Consider the following 20,999-nt stretch of genomic DNA (forward strand, 5'->3'; position numbering starts at 1 on the left):
GTCTGTGCGGAGTCTGCACATTCTCCCCGTGTCTGCGTGGATTTCCTCCGGGTGCTCCGGTTTCCTCCCACAATTCCCAAAAGACGTGCCTTTAGGTGAATTGGACATTCTGAATTCTCCCTCTGTGTACCTGAACAGGCGCTGGAATGTGGCGACTGGGGGATTTTCACAGTAACGTCATTGCAGCGTTAATGTAAGCCTAGTTGTGACACTAATAAAGATTATTAATTTAGATATTTATGCCCCCAAAGTCCATTGGAGGACCCTCTTCCCCCCCACAATGCAATGTTTGTAAATATCTGGGTTCTGTAAAGTGCTTTCATTTACTCCTTTTCCCAGCAGAAAGCACTTAACTGCTTTTGAAGTGAAAACCACCTGCCAATCATAGCTATATGTTTATAAACATTGCTGTTAGGTTCAAAGCATGTTTCTTGAGATGCATTCAAGCATGAAGGGTGACAAAAATAAACAACCCAGACATCTGGCTGTCTGGAAGATGTTAATTACAGGCTGCTAAAAGCTATTTCTCTTCGAAGTGAATATAAGCTTTGCAGAGCAAAGGATCTGGCAGGGTTAAAACCATTGTGATGTGGTTTTGGCTTTCTATTGTTACCATTGCTGCTTTCTCAACATCTGTCTGAGACAGTAGGTGGAAGGCAAAAATGAGTGAAGAAGCAGTGATTTTTTTTCACTATTTCTGCCCGGACTGCTCTTTAGTTTCCAGGCAACAGCAACTGCAACTGGTGTGGGGGCGGTGGGGGGGGGGGGGGGGGGGGGGGGGGGATGATCTTTGCGATGCGGTGTTCCCTGTGTTTAGTTCTTCTCTGATATGGGGGTTCCCTGTTATAAGAGGGGGGGGGGTCTGTGTTAGGCGTCTGATGGGGTCTCTGGTGGGGAGAGTTTGACGGAAGTCTCTGACGGGGCTCGCTAATGGAGGGTTTTGATGGGGGTCTCTGGTGGGGGTTTCCGGTGTGGGGATCTGACAGGGGTCTCTGATGGGGGGTGTCTGATGGGAGTCCCTGAAGGACGCCTCAGGGGGGGGGGGAGGGGGGGGGGGGGGGGCTGTTCACGACAGAATAATTAGCGATCCCCGCCATCCATACATTTGCATGGTAAGGGACAATTAATCGCTTCTGGGCAATGCTCCCAGCACCAGCACGAAGCAAAAGCCATTCAGCTCCGGCTGGAGAACATAGAAGAAGTTGGAAGAGTGAATAAGCCAGGTGGGAGGGGTCTTTGATTATGCTGCCCGCTTTCCCAAGGCAGCGGGAGATGTAGACAGACAGGGAAGCAGGTTTGTGTGATTGGCTGGGCTGTGTTCACAACTCTCTGTAGTTTCTTACGGTCTTGGGCCGAGCAGTTGCCATACCAGGCTGTGATGCAGCCCGATAGGATGCTTTCTATGGTGTATCTGTAAAAGTTGGTAAGAGTCAATGTGGACATGCCAAATTTCCTTAGTTTCCTGAGGAAGTATAGGCGCTGCTGTGCTTTCTTGCTCATAGCATCAACGTGAGTGGACCAGGACAGAATTTGAAACTGTCTTGGAATTTGAAACTGTCAACCATCTCCACCTTGGCCCATTGATGCAGACAGGAGTGTGTACAACACTTCGCTTCCTGAAGTCAATGACCAGCTCTTAATTTTGCTGACATTGAAGGAGAGATTGTTGTCGTTGCACCACTCCACTAGGTTCACCCTCCTGTATTCTGACTCATCGTTGTACGAGATCCGGCCCACTACGGACGTGTCATCAGTAAACTTTTAGATGGTGCTGGAACCGAATTTTGCCACACAGTCATATGTGTATAAGTATAGTAGGGGGCTATATACACAGCCTTGCAGGGCCCCCATATTGAGGACTATCATGGAGGAGGTGTTGTTGTTTATTTTTACTGATTGTGGTCTGTGGGTCAGAAAGTCGAGGATTCAGTTGCAGAGTGAGGATCCACATCCTAGGTCTTGGATCTTGAGCTTGGCTGGGATTATGGTGTTGAAGACTGGGCTGTAGTCAATGAATAGGAGGCTGAAGCAGGAGTCCTTGTTGTCGAGATATTTTAGGGTTGAGTGTAAGGCCACGGAGATGCCGACTGCTGTGGACCGGTTGTTGTGGTATGCGAATTGCTGTGGATCAACACATTCTGAGAATATGGATTTGTTGTGTCCCATGACCAACCTCTCAGATCACAGAATTTACAGTGCAGAAGGAGGCCATTCGGCCCATCGAGTCTGCACCGGCTCCTGGAAAGAGCACCCTACCCAAGGTTAACACCTCCACCCTATCCCCATAACCCAGTAACCCCACCCAACACTAAGGGCAATTTTGGACACAAGGGCAATTTATCATGGCCAATCCACCTAACTTGCACATCTTTGGACTGTGGGAGGAAACCGGAGCACCCGGAGGAAACCCACGCACACACGGGGAGGATGTGCAGACTCCGCACAGACAGTGACCCAAGCCGGAATCGAACCTGGGACCCTGGAGCTGTGAAGCGATTGTGCTATCCACAATGCTACCGTGCTGCCTTCATAACGATAGATGTCAAGGCCGCCGGACGGTAGTCATTGACCTCTGGCACCGGTATGATGGTGATCTTTTTGAAGCAGGGGGAATCTCGGAATGGAGTAGGGAGAGGTTGAGGATATCCGCAAACACACCCGCCAGTTGGGTCATGCTGGATCTGAGTGCATGACCAGCGACCCCGTCAGGACCCGTTGCTTTCTATGGGTTCACTTTCAGTAAGGCCGATCCGATTTCTGAGGCTGTGACGGTGGGTATGGGGGTGTCCGAGCCTGCGAGGACAGTTGACAACGGTTTTTTAGCTTCCTGCTTAAAATGAGCATCAAATGTATTGAGTTCATTGGGGAGGGGTGCGCTGTTGCTGGAGATTCTACTCAGATTTGCTTTGTAGCCCAGTATATTGTGTAAGCCTTGCCACAACCAACGAGAGTCCTTGCTGTTAATCTGTGACTCTAGCTTTGTCTGGTATTGTTTCTTGGCTTCCCTGGTGGGTTTGCGGAGATCGTACCTAGATCTCTTGTATAGATCAAGGTTACCTGTTTTGAACAACTCAGACCTGGCCTTCTATAGGGTGTGAATCTCCCTATTAAACAATAGTTTCCGGTTGGGGAACACACATACTACCTTCTTTGTCACGCAATCTTCGACACACTTACTCATTAAGTCTGTGACAGTGGTGGCATACCCGAATATGATTCCCAGTATCTGCTGTTCTTGTCCTTCTACATGTTAGTGATTGTGGGTTTGGAAAGTGTCCAAAGGTTAGGCGAAGTTATGGGGATAGGGTTGAGAGGGGGCCAAGGTAGGGTGCTCTTTTGGAGGGTCAGTTCAAACTCGATGGGCAGATGGCCTCCTTCTGCACTGTAGGGATTCTATGATTCTATGACGTTTGGGATAGGTCAGGTGTAGTAAGGTGCCAATATGCCCTGTGGGAGAGGTCAAGTGCCCTTTGAGTTTGCAAAAGTAGAACATGATTGTGTGTAAAATGGCATAAACTCATAATAACTTCAAGCTCATTGGAACTGGATAATGGGATCTGTCAAAAGGAGCAGTCAAGCTGTAAAAACATTTAAATCTCCAGCACTTTAAATGTTTGGGGAAAAAAAAACTACAGTTTTGAAAAAGAACATCCCCTGCTATTTCACTTTGTCTGTTGACATATGCCCAAGAGCTATCACTATATGATTAGTGCTGCAAGACTAATTTTACTACCTATCATTATCGCCATGGGATACCTATCCATTCATAGTTTTATTGACAGTGCCAGGTGCCTATAAAATTCTGGAAGTGGGACTAAGGGTGTGATTTAACACAAAAAAGAGTTTGTTTTAGGTGCGTGTAATGGGGTATTTCTCGGCACCTGCAGCGCTGAGAATTATCCTGCTAGCTAACGGGACTCTGTCAGGTTTCTTTGTCCTCTGCAGGGAACATCCCGCCAAGGCCTCACTTACCTAATTTGTAAATGCTGCCTGATCTTTTAACCCCCCTCTGCATCCCCACTGCGGCCTCCCGACCCCCCAACTGCCCCAACCTACCTCTTAGGGGTTCCTCGAGGCAGGGTACCAGCGGGATTGCCAGGGTACCACCCTGCCCAGAGTCCGACCACCCAGGGGTCTCCGATTGCCAGGGAGACCCCCTTAGGTGCCATTACACCTGTGTGGACCAGTGCTAAACGGAGCCTGAGCAAGATCTTCCAGGCAAGGCCATTAGTTCCTGGTCCCAGGGAGAATCTGGCAGAAACGTATTTAAATGAGCCTAATAGCTCATTTAAATATGTTAATCTGGATCTCGCCAGCTCGGGAAATATTGAGATCGATACCTGGCAGGGCATTCCAAGCAAATCTTGCGGGAGGCATCTCACGAGATTTAACGGCCTCGTCCTGTCACCGAGTTTGGGCGCGATGAACCCATTAAATCCCAATGAATACAAACACTTGCTTTTATAAAGGGTTAAAAGAAGTTAAATGTAGTGACTGTTTTCCTTAAATAAGCAAGAATTTTTTTTTCAAATAGTGAATGAATCAATAGACGCTTAAGAACTTTATTTAACCTCATATTAGTCCTGAGTCTGCTCCTAATGAATACTGGGTAAGGTAGAATACGGGTTCTAGGGCAAAGGGTGATGGGTTGGCTTGGAGGGCATATGTAGCCATGGGACTGGGGTCAGGGGCATATGTTGGCATGGAGGGTATGAGGAGCCGTAGGAGTTTGTGGGGGCCATGAGGTGGCATGGGCTGGCATGGATGGGGAATGGAGTGTGTTTGGGAAGAGGGTGAGGGGGCGTAAGGAGTGGAGTTCTGGTCTTAGCTGTACTCTTTTACTTCCCACAGTGCCGGAGCACCAAGGCAAGCCATTTCCACACCCCCTCCACAACCAGCTCCTTCTGGAGATGATGGAGGAAATAAATATTTGTGGAGGGGTTGTCAATCAACAGGATTGCTTTGTCCTGGATGGTGTCAAGCCTCTTGTGTACTCTTGGAGCTGCACCCATCCAGGCAAGTGGAGCTCCCATTATACTCCTGACTTGTGCCTTGTAGATGGTGGACAGGCTCTGGGGGGTTACTTGCCACAGGATTCCCAGCCTCTGATCTACTCTTGTAGCCACAGTATTCATACGGCTGGACAAGTTGAGTTTCTCATCAATGGTAACCCCCTGAGATGTTGATAGTGGGGGATCCAGCAATGATAATGCCATTGAATGTCGAGGGGCAATGGTGAGATTTTCTCTTACTGGAGATGGTCATTGCCTAGAATTTGTGTGGTACAAATGTTACTTGCCACTTGTCAGTCCAAACCTAAATATTGCCCAGGTCTTGCCGCATTTAGACATGGACTGCTTCAGTTTGCGGAGCCTGAAATTGTCCCGACTCTGGACTCCCGACTCGGGAGTTAAAACTGAGGCCTGAGGCAGGTGGCCAAAGTGGTCACGGGAGTAGGATTCTATGGGCCATCTCCAAGGAGGAAAAAAGAGTTAAAGGGGTAACAAGTTTTCGGAAAGGTATCCCAGAATCTGGGGACATGACATCTGAAGGCACCCGCCAATGTTGGAGTGGTTAAAAACAAGAGGCCAGAATGGGGGGATTCAGTGTCTTGTGGGGAAGAATTTATGAGAGAATGTTTCGCCATTCTGCGTTGTGCAGTAAAAACTTACTAAGTCATTTCACAATATCTGTCTTGACGCCACAACAGTTTTTTTTAAACAGCCTAATGATGTACTTTAATTGGCTTCACTATTGGTTGACTGTTGAGCAAGGTTTTTAAAACTCATTCATGGGATGTTGGGGTTGCTGGCTGAGCCAGCATTTATTGCCCATCCCTAAAACGGTGACTTTGATTTACGTATTATACAAATGGCATCATATCATTTGCATCACTGATAATATTTCCGAAATAGGCATTGGAAGTAAAGCATTCCCTGACTATCCCAGTGACTCAGTCAATAAAGACGTGACCTCGTATGGAACTGAGCCACGTAGATTAGGAAGGCCATTGTGTATGTCACCAGCATGTGCTGAATTGACTGATCACAGAAAGCCATGAGTAGAGGAGAAATAATTGGCTTCAATATATGCCATAACCCGCACGGGACTTACGAAGTGGCAATGGTTAAACTCCCTGTGAGTTTGCTAAATATGAGCTTCCCTGCTAAAGGGGGCGGGGAACCCGAAACCATGTAGAGCTAAACTTCTGAATAAAGCTGGCCAGTTTCGTACCAACATAGACGAGAGACACGGCTGGGATCTTTCGTGCTGTGTGAATAATAGCTTTCGTAAATAAGACTTTATTCCCCTCTACAACTCGGTGTTAACTCCCTTTGTGGTCTACTAAACTGGCGATGAGGGTTCAACTGGGGTTTGAGGACGCTGAAATTCTGTCGGTTAAGCCACCTCACTCACGCTGCTGGATATAGGCCGGACTCTTTTCATTTACCATGTCGTTGTTCGGAAGATTAGGTGTGTTTGACGCCAGTGTGGAGGACTGGACTCAGTATGCGGAGGGAATGCTCTACTTTGTCAGCACCAATAGTATCACAGAAATGATAGTCAGACAGTAATTTTGTTGACTGCATGTGGCGCAGTTGCCTACAGTGTGACACGGAGCCTCACCTATCGCGCTGCACCTGACACTCATACTTTTTGGCAACTAATAACACTAGTGGAACAACATTTTAACCCAACCCCATCTGCAATTGTGGAGAGATAGTGCTTTAATACAGCGTAAAGGACCCCAGTGAGTCCATCACTGGGTTTTTGTTAAGGTTACGAAAGATAGCCTAACTCTGCAAACTTGGGTTGTCCCTGTCAGAGATGCTGTGTGACCGCTTGGTCTGCAGCATCAATAATGTAGCCGCTCAAAATAAATTGTTGGCCTAACCGTCCTTAAACCTGCAGTAAGTTGTGGAAACTTCCCTGTCACGTGAAAGCACTTAATGAGTGCGGGGAATCCAGGGAATGGAAGTGAACACTGTGCCCCCTCCCACTGTTTGACCCCCCCCCCCCCCCCCCCCCCCCCCCAAGGGCAGTGCCCTGCCCTGGGCCAAGCACCAGGCAGGCCCGTTGATCAAAAACCAGGGTCAACCCGATGGGATATCTCCCCAGAATCTGCAGAGGAAGAACCAGGCTTTGTGGGACATGTTGTCGTAGGCCCCACAATGAGCGCATGCCACAGGTTAGTCAGAGGTCTCAGCCGGTAGAGGTAGACGCCTGCCTAGTGTAATGTTGGATGGCCTGATTTATATTACAACAACACTTGTAGCTAAATCTGTAAATGATTTACTAACATTAACTGTGGGTCAAATATATACAAACAACAGATGAATAATAGTATGAGCATGGACAAGCAATCTCTCTCCCAGCTCCCTGGTCGGTCTGAGGTCACCTGACTCTAATATTCACTAATATATTAATGCAACTCCTAGTGGTTAGTCAGTGAATTACAACACAACCACTACACCTAGGGTCCACCTGGATGAACAAGAGGAGGAAGAGTGCGTGCAGCTCACTTGTGCAGCAGCACCTCGGGTTGCAGTCATCAAAATCACTGTGCAAGTGAACAGACGCCTACTGGAAATGGAGCTTGATATTGGTGTTGCAGTTTCTGTTGGACGGAAGCAGATCTTCGACCACATTAAGAAAGGAATGCAACATTTGGATTTGAGGGACACTGAGGCCCGATTGGCCACTTATACCAGCGAGCCTTTGGACATTGCGGAGACAACCATGTTTATGGACGGAAGTCAGTGCGCTTCCCGCTAATTATAGTAGAGGGCTGTGGCCCTAACTTGCTTGTCCGTTACTTGTTAAGCCGTCTGCACCTTTTGGGGGACCTGAGCGAAAGTACCCAGAAGTCTTTCAGCCAGTGGGGAAAATTAACGATGCTGTGGCCAAAATCCATGTTCATGCGGCGGCGCAGCCAAAATATTTCAGGGCCCGTCCCATCCCTTATACATTGCTGGCAAAGCGGAGACCAAGCTCAGCTTGAAGAACTAGGGATCATCCGGCTCGTGCGCTTTGCAGACTGGGCAGCGCCGGTGGTTCCTGTATTGAAGTTGGACAAGTCAGTCAGATTACAAACTGACGGTAAATACGGCTTTGAGTTTGGGCTGCTACCCTATGCCCCGCATTGAGGGTCTATGTCTCGCTGTTACATCATGATCAGCACAGGCCAATGAAACTGTGGCCTTGTCGTGTACACCAGGTTACCTTTCAGCGTATCGTCAGCCTGTGCTATATTCCAACGGGTAATGGAGAACATCCTGTGTGAGTTACCATGTGTAGCAGTATATATCAATGACATGCTGGTCACCGGAGCAACCGAGCAAGAGCATCTGGACAACCTGGCGGGTTTCTCCAGCATTAATTGGAGTCTAGCGTCCACCTGCGAAGGACCAAGTGTGTTTTTCACGCTAAAGAGGTGGTGTATTTGGGCTATTGGGTGGAGTGCGAAGGCTCACACCCAGAAACAGAGAAGGTGCGGCCATTCAGCAGGCCCCTGACCCTACAAGCGCCTCGGAGCTTCGATCGTTTTTAGGTTATTGAACAATTATGATAAGTTCATCCCAAATCTTGTTCCAGGTTGTTGATTCACTATGATCCCGCTAAGCCTCTCATCATCACGTGCGATTCATAGCCGATGGCATTGGAGCCGTTTTCTCCCACAGGATGGGATTTGGCAGGGAGCGGCCGATTGTTTTTGCCTCCTGGACGCTGGCTGTGGCTGAATGTAAATACGCACGGATAAAGAAGGAGGACCTGGCGGTGGTCTTTGCAGTCAGGAAATTCCACCATTTCATCCTCATCTCTGACCGCAAACCGTTGCTCGGTTTATTCAATGAGGACAGAGCCATCCCGCCGATCGCTTCCTCGAGGATTCAGGGGTGGGCCCTTTTATTCAAACATAGGCCGGCCATTCAAATTGCACCCGCTGATGAGTTGAGCTGTCTGCTTTTGCCGACTAAACCCCCCATCTCCTCCCAGAGCGTATGAAATTGTCGCCACCCTGAACTTCCTGGGGCGAAATTCTCCGACCCCCAGCAGAGGCCGCTGACGTCACGACCAGCGCATGCGTGAACCGGCGAAGGCCTTTCGGCCAGCCCCGGTGGCAGGCGGCGGGCGTCAAAGGCCGCTGGTGCCGGTTTTGGCGCCAGTCAGCGTAGTGCCAACCGCTCCGGCGCGGGCCTAGCCCCTCAATGTGAGGGCTTGGCCCCCAAAGGTGTGGAGAATTCCGCACCTTTGGGGAGGCCTGACGCTGGAGTGGTTGGCGCCACTCCGCTACGCCGGGACCCCCCAGCCCTCCGGGTAGGGGTGAATCCCGCCCATGGACTCATTGGTGGTCACTGTGTCGAGGCTCCAGGAATGGATCCAAAAGGACCCAATTCTTTCCAAGGTTCGTCAGCCCGTGTTGTATCGTGGGCAGTATCGACAGCTCCCAGCTGAATTACGGGCTTACTCATACACGATGTCCGAATTTAGTGCGGAGTATGGGGTATGCATGTCACCACAGAAAATGGCCACAGTTTGATACTGTGGGATCTCCACAACGGACACCCGGGGGTGTCAAAGATGAAAATGGCAGTGCGCATCTAGGTCTGGTGGCCAGACCTGGATCTGGCATTGAGCGATTGGCCCAACAATGTTCCGTCTGTCAGGAGCATCAGAAGCTCTCACTGGCCACGCCCCTCCACGCCTAGGAATGGCCGCTTTTGCCAGGCTATTTCAGGGGTTGATGATCCTCCTTCTAATTGATGCCCGTTCCAAATGGCTGGAAGTCTACAAAATTGGGGCAACCATCTCCAGGGCCACGATCGAAAAGCTGTGTTTGTCTTTTTGTACCCATGGCACACCCAAGGTGTTAGTTGTGGACAATGGCGCACATTTTACAAGCAAAGAGTTCTCGGGGTTTCTGAAGACCAATGGGGTACGACACATTTGACGTCTCCGTACCACCCAGCTTTGAATGGACTAGCGGAGATGGCGGTTAAGACATTTAAACGCTGATTACGAAAACAGCCTTCAGGATCAATGGACACTAAGCTGGACCAATTCCTGTTTTGGTACAGGACCACCCCACAAACCATGACTAGGGTAGCTCTGGCTGGGACAGAGACTTCTAGCCTGCCTTAGCATGGTCTTCCCTGACATCGGTAGGAAGGTGCGCCACAACTAGGACCATTGCCCCATTCGACATTGACCACCCAGGCTCTTTGTACCAGGTGATGCAGTGTATATCCAAAACTTTGCAGATGATGCCCAATGGATCTCCGAGACCATAATCAGCCAGCCAGGGCCAGTTTCCTACCAAGTACAAGTACAGGGTCGAGTAATGCGTAAGCACGTGGATCACATGAGGTACAGATGACCAATTCCTCATGAACATTCTGGTCCAGCAGACCCCAATGCCTGAGCGGGTCAGATCATAATTCTAAGGGGGTCAAGATGCCAACATGAGAGAGGTCATTGACATTGATTCAGAGGTGGAGACCCAACAATCAGTAGTCTCCGGCGGAGAAGTCCACAGTGCAGCAGCCTTTGGCAGAGATTCCGATTCAGCATTCCAGTCGGAAGGGGCATTCGCCTTCCTGGTACACAACGCCCGATCCGTTGCCAAGGGTGCACGATGCACAGCCGGAGATGCTGCCGTCCATTGCCACAGTCGCCGGAGGATTCTTCGGACTTTGCACGGGACTTACGAAGTGGCAATGAGCAAATGCCCCATGAGCCTCGCTGAATATGAGCTCCTCCATTAAAGGGGGCGGGGAACCCTAAACCACGTATAGCCAAAGGTCTGTATGAAGTCTGGGCCAGTTTGGGTACTGACATAGATGAGAGACCTGGCTGGATTCTTTCATGCAATGTAAATAATTTTTAAAGATGTAAATGAAACCTAGGGAGGACCCTCGACCACAGCCCCTCCAGCCCAGCTCAAGCCCCCTCCTCCCCAACCCCACCTCCAATGAAAGACCCCCTCCTCGGCACACTACTGGCACTTGTTGAGAGTGTACTTACCACATTGCCACCCCTCAGAATGCAAGGTGCCAGTCTGGCATTGCCAACGGGTGGGGCCTGAAGAGGAGAATGCCGGGGGGGGGGGGGGGGGGGGGGTTGCTGAAGGGGACGTCTGCAGGCAATGAGGTGGGGCAGTCTGAGGGGGCTGAAGGAGGATTCTGATGGGGGGGGGGGGGGTGGCCTTGCCCAGCGATCAGGGTGGCATGGTGCCCTGCCTATGATCTGGGTCGGGTGGGTGGCGGGGGGGGGGGGAAACTGAAGGGGACGTCTGCAGGCAATGAGGTGGGGGATTCTGAGGGTGGGGGGGGCCTTGCCCAGCAATCAGGGTGGCATGGTGCCCTGCCTACGATCTGGGTTTGGGTGGGGGGGGGGGGGGGGGGGGGGGGTTGCTGCAGTGGCTAATGGAGGTTGGAACATCCTTTAAAAAAGGCGCTCTGGTCTCTGAAGAGCTGGACCTATCTGAGAGTTTTGCTCCCGCTCCTCTCAGTTGCAACACGGATCCCAAGTGCCATGGAATGGCACGCCAAGGACGCTCATGGCGCCAGCGGTTACCAGTTGAGGCAGTACGGCAGCATTGTGGATAGCACAAATGCTTCACAGCTCCAGGGTCCCAGGTTCGATTCCGGCTTGGGTCACTGTCTGTGCGGAGTCTGCACATCCTCCCCGTGTGTGCGTGGGTTTCCTCCGGGTGCTCCGGTTTCCTCCCACAGTCCAAAGATGTGCAGGTTAGGTGGATTGGCCATGCTAAATTACCCTTAGTGTCCAAAATTGCCCTTAGTGTTGGGTGGGGTTACTGGGTTATGGGGATAGGGTGGAGGTGTTGACCTTGGGTAGGGTGCTCTTTCCAAGAGCCGGTGCAGACTCGATGGGCCGAGTGGCCTCCTTCTGCACTGTAAATTCTATGAAAACAAAGTTCTGATTCTCCCCTGGCAGACTCCGGAATGGAGACTCCCAACCTTGATCATTTTTTGGGAGAATTGACCTCAAAGTAATGAATTAAAATGACTACTAAAAAATAACAAACAGAAACAGCAAAGTAATAAAACTTATTTTTGCCTGTTCACTGAAAAAGCAGAACTAAAGGGAGACAAACTAACCCCAAGTCCCAGTCACCAGGGCCGAGATGAGGAGATGGTTTAATTAGCATCAAGCTTGGGTTCACCCCCTGTGGTTGCACACACTCCAAAGCTGTCCCCGTCAGAACGAATAGGATGGTGGAGGGGGAGAGGGGCAGGTTTGGAGCAAGTTACCTCAGCCTGTGATATCCTCCTCTCCTGTGCTGGTGGGGTGTGGGCGAAATGGCGTGTGTGTGCATGTGTGTACACGCGTGTGGGTATTCATCCAGCAAACTCCCAGTCTCAGGGTTCACCCACTTAGACAATTAGCATCATAGAATCACCATTTGGCCCATCGAGTCTACACCCACCCACTCAAAGAATATCCTACCCAGGCCCACAACCCACCCTATCCCTGTAACCTAATAACCCCAACTAACATTTTGAATATTAAAGGGCAATTTAGTACGGCCAATCCACGGAACCTGCACACCTTTGGACTTGTGGGAGGAAACCCACACAGACACTGGGAGAACGTGCAGCCTCCATACAATTGAACTGGAAATATCATTATTTGCAGCATTCCATTTATATAAGGGGCTGTTTAGCACAGGGCTAATTGCTGGCTTTGAAAGCAGACCAAGGCAAGCCAGCAGCACGGTTCGTATTCCTGTAACAGCCTCCCCGAACAGGCGCCGGAATGTGGCGACTAGGGGCTTTTCACAGTAACTTCATTTGAAGCCGACTCATGACAATAAGCGATTTTCATTTCATTTCATTTCATATTCCATATATACAGCAATGGATCTAACTTGAATAATCAAATCAAATCAAAAAAATGATTTTATAAATTATATAGAAAGCTCATAATTAATAAATATAAAGACCCAATGAAGAAAATTATAATAAGGGATTAGTAACATGACTATGTTAGTAATTAATAACAATAATAATAATCTTTATTATTGTCACACTGCAATGAAGTTACTGTGAAAATCCCTGAGTCGCCACATTCCGGCGCCTGTTCGGGTACACGGAGGGAGAATTCAGAATGTCCAATTCACCTAACAGCACGTCTTTCGGGACTTTGTGGGAGGAAACCGGGGCACCCGGAGGAAACCCACACAGACATGGGGAGAACGTGTAGACTCTGCACAGACAGTGACAGGGAATCGAACCTGGGACCCTGGCGCTGTGAAGCGACAGTGCTAACCACTGTGCCACCGTGCCGCCCATAATATTAAGATGTTAGCTAATCAGCAATTAATTACCGAAATACAATGAGAGCAGGTGAGAAATGAAAGAGTAAAGGCCCGACAGTAATGGTCCACAGGTTATGTGTAACCTGTCATGCAGCAATGAAACAACTAGAGCAATGCTAAAACCATTGTAATAAATCAGAGAAAATTGTACAGGAGGGAAATAACAAACTTCAAAACTCATAAGACTTACCTACATCTTCATTCCACGGAGATCAGGTGAACATTTCAAATGCCCACGGTGGAGTGCATGTTCTGAAATTAGCACACAATGTCCTTTAGGGCACCTGTATCCGAGTGGGCGGGCAAGAGCTTCGCCAAGAGTGGCTGCGGACAACACCACCCAGAATGCATCCTGGCTCTCAAAACCAAAGGCTGCACAGACTGGGCTCTCTGTCCAGGGCAATCGGATCACAAACGCTAAAACCCAGCCCTGGAGCAGAGTGCCCACCACACGCTTGTTTCCAGGCACAACGAGGCGTGAGGCGGCCACTTGAGAGGGAAGCAGTTCTGCCGGAGCCCAGAAACCCCAAAAGTGATGCGCAACCCCCTCTCCCAGGCCCTGATAATTCGCACCGAGTGCAATCCGCCCCCTCTCCCAGTTCTTGGTCAGCACCCCTGATTCTCTTTATAAAATCAAAGTACTGCAGATGCTAGAAATTCCCGACTCTCTGCCTTGTGCCCCTGTGAAACAGCACTCCAGCAATGGAGACTCCAGAATTCTGGCCTCCGGTGACCTACTGTGTGTTTAAAGTCTTGTAACACAACCCTGGGATCTGCTTCGGATGAACCCATTCAAGTGACACTTCTGTGTTCAGTGGCATGGGAACTGTAATGTTCTTGTAATACGCTGTCATCAGGTATTCAAATTACAACAAAGATCCTGCTGCTCGGTCATTCTGGAGAATAACTGCTTGTAACAAACCAGCAGGAAAAGCACACGCTCACATTTCCTTCTCTAGCTCCTACTGCTAAAACATAAATCTTTAGCAAACATTGAGTTGTCACATATATAAACAAGTTGCATTTATACATGCAGGCACGGTGCCATCCATCACATCTGACTGTATCAAGGCTGCTTCAGACACTGAACGTTGACCAACAATCCATAATAATCATAAACAAACACTGTCGACTTTTAACATCTGATTTCTAGGAATTGATTCTAAACCTAAAGGCTTAGAAATTGCTGTTTTGTGATATTTGTGACAGAGCACTTGTATAGGAGTTCTCTGTCAGCTATTTTTAATGGAGGCTTATAATTGTTTGAAATATCACCGCGCACAGTAATTTCTAGACTCCAAAGGTTTAGAAGGTGGACAGTGTAACATTAAACAAATAATTCAGCCCTACAAATAATACTCAAACCATCAGCAAACCATTCAGGATATTAGCAAATGGATCATTGGCCACTTATTCGGGAGGAGTTAGGTTAGGGGCAGCACGGTGGCGCAGTGGTCAGCACTGCTGTCTCACGAGGTCCCAGGTTCGATCCCGGCTCTGGGTCACTGACCATGTGGAGTTTGCACATTCTCCCCGTGTTTGGGTGGGTGGGTGGATGGCCACACTAAATTGCCCCTTAATTGGAAAAAATGAATTGGGTACTCTAAATTTTTTTTAAATGGTAGGAGTTAGGTCAATCTTACATCTTCAGCAGAAGGTCAAAACTGTTATGTGAAGACTTTAAACTTTAAAAATGATCATTTATTTTGTCTGTTTGCACATTGGTGGCGAGCTGAGATGGACAAACAGGAGGGAGATTGGCAGATTTTGTTTTTACCGAAGTAAGGTTTTTATTTCGAAGTAAACGTGTCATGGATATAATTGGTTGGAACTAAAGGGCATTGCTCTCTTTGAGCACACAAGAGCTGACAGAAGAGGTGTCCAGTACTGCATAGCTAAGATGGCTCCTTCACGTTACTGTGACTGGAGCTCTGAGCCCCAGCTGTGGATGACACTTGAGCCTGTCAACCAATACGTTTGATGAGGTTCATCACTTCTTAGACTGGCCGTTTGATGGGCGTGTCTTCCCTTGAAAAGCCCCAGTGTCAAAGAGACTATAAAACATTTTTTTTTTAAAGGAGCTAGGCTTCTCCCACCACATACTGATAGAAAACACAGAAATCTTAAGTGGTTACATGGGAACTGTGGGGGAGGGGAACTAACCCCAGTACTATTCCCAAAGTGAATAAGGTTCTGTATTATATCCCTGACTCTCTGATATCACTTTTAGAGAGACCAATAAACACCATCGTTCTGTTCCATGTGCTGCGCTATCTTCCAGTTGAACACATCCCCCCCCCCAATAGAGATTAACTATTCTGAGTATGCAGTCAGTCCTCACATTCAAAGTCATAAGTTTTTGATTGGTGGGCCAAATGACAGTCCGATTAGACCAGTTCAATTTATCAGATCAGTGAGAGCATCTTCCTGTAAACAAGCACACGCGATAAAGAAAGCCAATGTTTTCTGAAACTTCCCGCGGTTGAATTTCTCCTGGTAATGCAATGGTTAACCTGGCCATATAAAATTCCTTTTGTGTGCTATTTTAACACAGTCATTAATTTGTTTATTCTAAAGCAAAAGCACCACCCGAAGAAATCAAAGCCCCAGGTTATAAAAAAGGAAACATAATTACACACTGTGATGGACAATTGAGCTGCAATTCACAAAGCACCGAGGTTAAAAATCACTTTAATGGAAGACACAGGTGAAAAAAAAATTGTTTGTTCCACCACTTACAGATTGTGACGCTTGTAACAAAAGTAGAATGGAGGTTTTTTAAGAAGCCAGCTGCTGTTTTTTCTTTTGAGTAAGGGTAACAGGACTGATAGATTTGCGGTGGCTTCATACACATCGCCAGGAAAGCACTGTCTCGAGGCTCCCCAGAGAGCAGTCCAAAATAAGCCCCTTATTAAACCCACTTCAATCCTTTGGAGGTCTTTGGATGACAGAGAAGAGGGAAAAAAAAATAAAAGACATAACCCAGCTTTCTGAAATCTGAGTTCCTGCTGGAGTAGGCAAAGTTCCACAATGCTGAGGATCCAAGGTACTTTCATTCGGAAAAAGTGCTCCGAAATATCAGCATATGAGCACTAAGACATTTGCCTGAATCCCTCGCTCCCATATTGTAGCCGTGTCATTAATCGATTTGTGAGTGGGGCACCAGTGCTCTTAAAATTCCAGGGAGAGGAATTTCAGACGAACGTATTAGTTGTTTGTACACGCGTTCCTAATAGGTAACTTCATAAACTTTAAATTGTAAGTAGCTTTAATTATTCATGCCCACTTCTGAATTCTTTATATTCTCTATAAGAGATGTAGAATGCATTTTTAATCACTGTTTAATCCCTTGTAAAACTCACGTGATTTTTTTTGTTACCTATCAGTACTGGCTAGAATTGTTTAGAAATGTCTGTGAGAAATAGAGATGGAAGAAAGCCTTAAGCCAGTGGCATATAGGTAAGCAGCTACCATAACCACTACGAGCTGTTTCCCCGTTTTAATGCCCAACCCTCCTGATGACATTTCATCAGGCGACAAACTACTGGCTTAGGACAAAAAAAAACATCCTCCTATCTGAAAAGGGCCAGCCCTTTCTCAACTGTCAGTACAATGGTAAGCAGATGACAAGCTGCCTGCAGTTTGTACTGTCTGAGGCATTGATAAAAACACAACCTTTCCTCCCCACATGCTGCAGTCTCTCAAGGCTCTCACTCTAATGAGGCAAATTCAGATGAGCAAAGGAACTCAAGACTGAAGTTTATTTTTATTTTCTTATTGTTTTTCCATCCTTCCTGCGCAAGTTGCAGTTAGCTCCAGCGAAGGACAGAACTTTGTGCCCCTTCGAATTCTGCAGTTATTTTTGAGGAGTTGTTAAACGCAATTGGACTAATGCTTCAGGTGTGACTGGGTCATGGATACAACAACATCGGGGCAGCTGGGAGACATTGACGGAAAGGTTGTTGTGGAGGGAAGCCCGTGTGTGGAGCTCTCGATTAGCCCAGGTGAATTCATTGCTGCTTCAGTATGCGTCTTTTCTTAGATCCCACTCCAGGAACTTTACTACAATGTGGAAATGGATGCTGACCAGCAGTGTCTCGCCCTTGCCCCACTTCGCTTGCTTCCTCCTCTTCTCCCTGGCCTGCTCGGCCTCTGCCAGTTGCCGTGGCGAATCCGAAGATGGGCTAGCGCTGGATGCTACAAACTGCTCTTCGAGCCTGGAGCGCCATACGCGCAGCTACAACCACCTGCAGGGCGATGTGCGGTGGCGGAGGCTGTACTCGGCCACAAAGTACTTCCTCAAGATCGATAGAGCCGGGAAGGTAAATGGGACCAGAAAGAAGAACTGCCTGAACAGTAAGTAGTCAAACTCCTGTTTTAAAACCAGGTCCCAGCAGAATGTCAGTGCTGTGCGTGGGAAACAAGAAAAAAAAACAAATATCCCCTCAAATTATCCTTTTAAATGCTAAATTCCTTTTGAATGTACGATTTATTTTACCTTTCGTGGATAAAAATAAGGTGCTCACATTTTTGATTGGAATTTCACCCTAACCCTAACCAGCAATCAAACATTTCTCAGTTAACGTTGTAGTTACTGTGAAGAAGAATTCATTTTAGGGGGAAGGGGTTGCACTTCAGGGAGGAAATTTGCCCAATGCCCATTCGTGAATTAACCCTTTCCCGACCAAAGCAAATCCTCCCGCGATCTTGAAAAGAGATGGATCCTTTTCTCTTTAGCGCCGCAGTGAAGTCAGACTGAGAATCTCACTGAAATGTTGGTGTTAGCTACAATGGATTGATCGTCAGATCTGCATGGACCTCCGATTATTTGATTAAGTAGGCAATAAAAAGTAATGAGTGCAGCACATGGCTTACAATCTGGACTGCCAGGTAGAGTTTGTTTTGCAGGAGGAAGTTCTAGATTTTAAAGATGCAGGCACACAACTAACTCCTGTGTTCAGTGAGACTTGACAGTGATGTTAACATCATTCTGTAACACCCACTCACATTCATTGATGACTGTGCAGAAATCCTCCTCATATCAGTGCATCTAAGTGCCTTTTCTATTGTTGCCTTTTCCTTCTTGATGTCACTTTAGACTTTTGGTTTGCCGGTATATTTGAATTAAAAAACTTGTTTGAAACATGTAAGTGAATCTCTGCTTTATGTCGACTCCCCTGCTCAGGTCAGTGCACAGATGTTGCATGTTATTGACTGCACAATAAAGACACTGGACAGGGATGCTCATGAAAAATGCAGAGATAAGGGTTTCAACGAACATGATGCAACAGTTTTACATAGAGATGAGCAAAAGCTTCCGATTGTGAATGCTGCTTTAAAAACAGGCACTTAATGTGAGGTGGTCTGGTGCAATTGAATGACGGGTCTCATAACACTTCACACAGGAATTCACTGCACTTTTGGATTTGACTGTTTTCAGTTAGGAGCGTGAATACTTACTTTTGCTCTGCGATTTTATCTGCATTTTGAAAATGTCCCCAGTTCCCCGTTTGTTTTGTTTTCCCCCTCTTCCCTCCCCCAGCACCACGCACTTCTCTCATGCTCTATGAAGCTGAGTTGCAGTGGCTAAGAGGTGTGGGAGAGTGGCTGGATGAGTCACCTACCAATTTTCACATCCTGTGGGGAAGCGCCTGCTCTCTGTTGGACGTCTCCCTCTGCTGACTCGAGATGAGACTCTTCCCTTCATTACTTAAAGGAATTGCAAGGCAGGGACCCGTAGGCTTTGCTCTTCCGCCGTGCGGGGCGACACAGTAGCACAGTGGTTAGCACTGTTGCTTCACAGCGCCAGGGTCCCTGGTTCGATTCCCGGTTTGGGTCACTGTCTGTGTGGAGTCTGAATATTCTCCCCGTGCCTGCGTGGCTTTCCTCCCGATGCTCTGGTTTCGTCCCACAAGTCCCGAAAGACGTGCTGTTAGGTGAATCGGACATTCTGAATTCTCCCTCCGTGTACCCGAACAGGTCCCGGAATGTGGCAACTAGGGGCTTTTCATGTTAATTCCTTGCAGTGTTAATGAAAGCCCACTTGTGACAATACAGATTATTATTATTATAAAAATTATACAGATCAAGTTGCTGCCTCACTCATTCTGGGACTAAATTCCCGGTTAACCAACGCGCTACGGAGCACCCAGTGAGCCCTGCATTTCATGATAGGGGAGAAAATTGCCAAGGAGTCAGTTCATCTTTTAATCTGTACATTCCACAGATTTACAGGAGTGGTGGCAGAGGTGATGGGGGAATCCACCACACAGGCTGTTAACGGCTAGATATCTGCATGGATAGGATTAGACAAAGAACATGAGTAAAATCACTAAAATATAACGACTATTTACAATCAGTGCATTGCTTCCATTTTCTGTGTCACTCAAACGTAGTTGAAAACGGGTGCATTCTCATGGCTTTGTTCACATTCTTTGCGAAGCTTTGTTGCAATGGAAATGAAAGGTTAATGCAATGGTGAAATCCATGCAAAGTTAAGCCAGCAGTGAAAAAAAATCCAGAAGTTGCATAAATATTTCAATGAGTTATCCGGAACCTCAAAACCTCCCATTTTAAGTTTGGACATGTGTCCGTCAGTCTTCAATCTAAACTGATACCAGCCCAATCTAAGTTGAACCCATCTCGGAAACCTGCAAATTGGCTCGGTGCCATTTTTACATCAGCTGGGGCTTTGGGTTACCTGAATAGAAGAAACAACAATCTTTTAACAAAGAATTAAAGCTACAATCCAGTCCTGTCTGCTGTCTGTGTTGTTATCCTTACCGATCATAACCTAAACTCTTCCCTGATCTGATGTCACTCAGGTGTTGAGATTTCTAGACTTTGCGCATAGTTAATGTGTGCGTAAGGTTTTCCAGGTAGATTTTTGTACGAGGCAGCACCCAGGTATTCTCAATGTTTACGTCTTTTTTTGTAAAAGTAACAGAGAAAAAAAAAATCACTTGCAAACCCAGCATCGGGGCTGGTTTAGTACAGGGGCTGGTTTAGCACACTGCGCTAAATGGCTGGCTTTTAAAACAGACCAAGGCAGGCCAGCAGCACGGTTCAATTCCCGTACCAGCCTCCCCGAACAGGCGCCGGAATGTGGCAACTAGGGGCTTTTCACAGTCACTTCATTTGAAGCCGGCTTGTGACAATAAGCGATTTTCATTTTTCACTTTTCACAATCTTAGGACATCCTCAATGGCAAATTGCCATGTAAATATGCCGATCTGAAGCCGGATTCCACGGCTCTCGGTATCCCCCCACCCCCACTCCTGTGTGCTTCAACCGATGCCTGTGTCTCTGTATTTACATTGTGTATTTTATGTTTGCCCTATTATGTTTTTTTTTCATGTACAGAATGATTTGTTTGAGATATAGGCAGAACAATACTTTTCACTGTACCTCGGTAAGGGCAGCACGGTACCACAAGTGGTTAGCACTGTGGCTTCACAGCGCCAGGGTCCCAGGTTCGATTCCTGGCTTGGGTCACTGTCTGTGAGGAGTCTGCACGTTCTCCCCGTGTCTGCGTGGGTTTCCTCCGGGTGCTCCGGTTTTCTCCCACAGTCCAAAGATGTGCAGGTTAGGTGGATTGGCAATGCTAAATTGCCCTTAGTGTCCAAAAGAAAAGGTTGGGAGGGGTTGTTGGGTTGTG

General features: G+C 47.7%; 1 protein-coding gene across 1 annotated transcript in view; it reads left to right on the top strand.

The window, feature by feature from the left end:
- The first annotated feature begins 16,975 nt into the window (after positions 1-16,975).
- fgf22 (fibroblast growth factor 22) overlaps positions 16,976-20,999 on the top strand; it is a 146,345-nt gene continuing 142,321 nt past the window's right edge. The window contains exon 1 of the mRNA XM_038776848.1: positions 16,976-17,698. Within this exon, the coding sequence (XP_038632776.1) occupies positions 17,410-17,698 (289 nt within the window). The 5' untranslated portion in view covers positions 16,976-17,409. The remainder of the gene's footprint in view (positions 17,699-20,999) is intronic.

This window comes from Scyliorhinus canicula, chromosome 18, assembly GCF_902713615.1.
Source record: "Scyliorhinus canicula chromosome 18, sScyCan1.1, whole genome shotgun sequence".
Taxonomy (NCBI): Eukaryota; Metazoa; Chordata; class Chondrichthyes; order Carcharhiniformes; family Scyliorhinidae; genus Scyliorhinus; species Scyliorhinus canicula.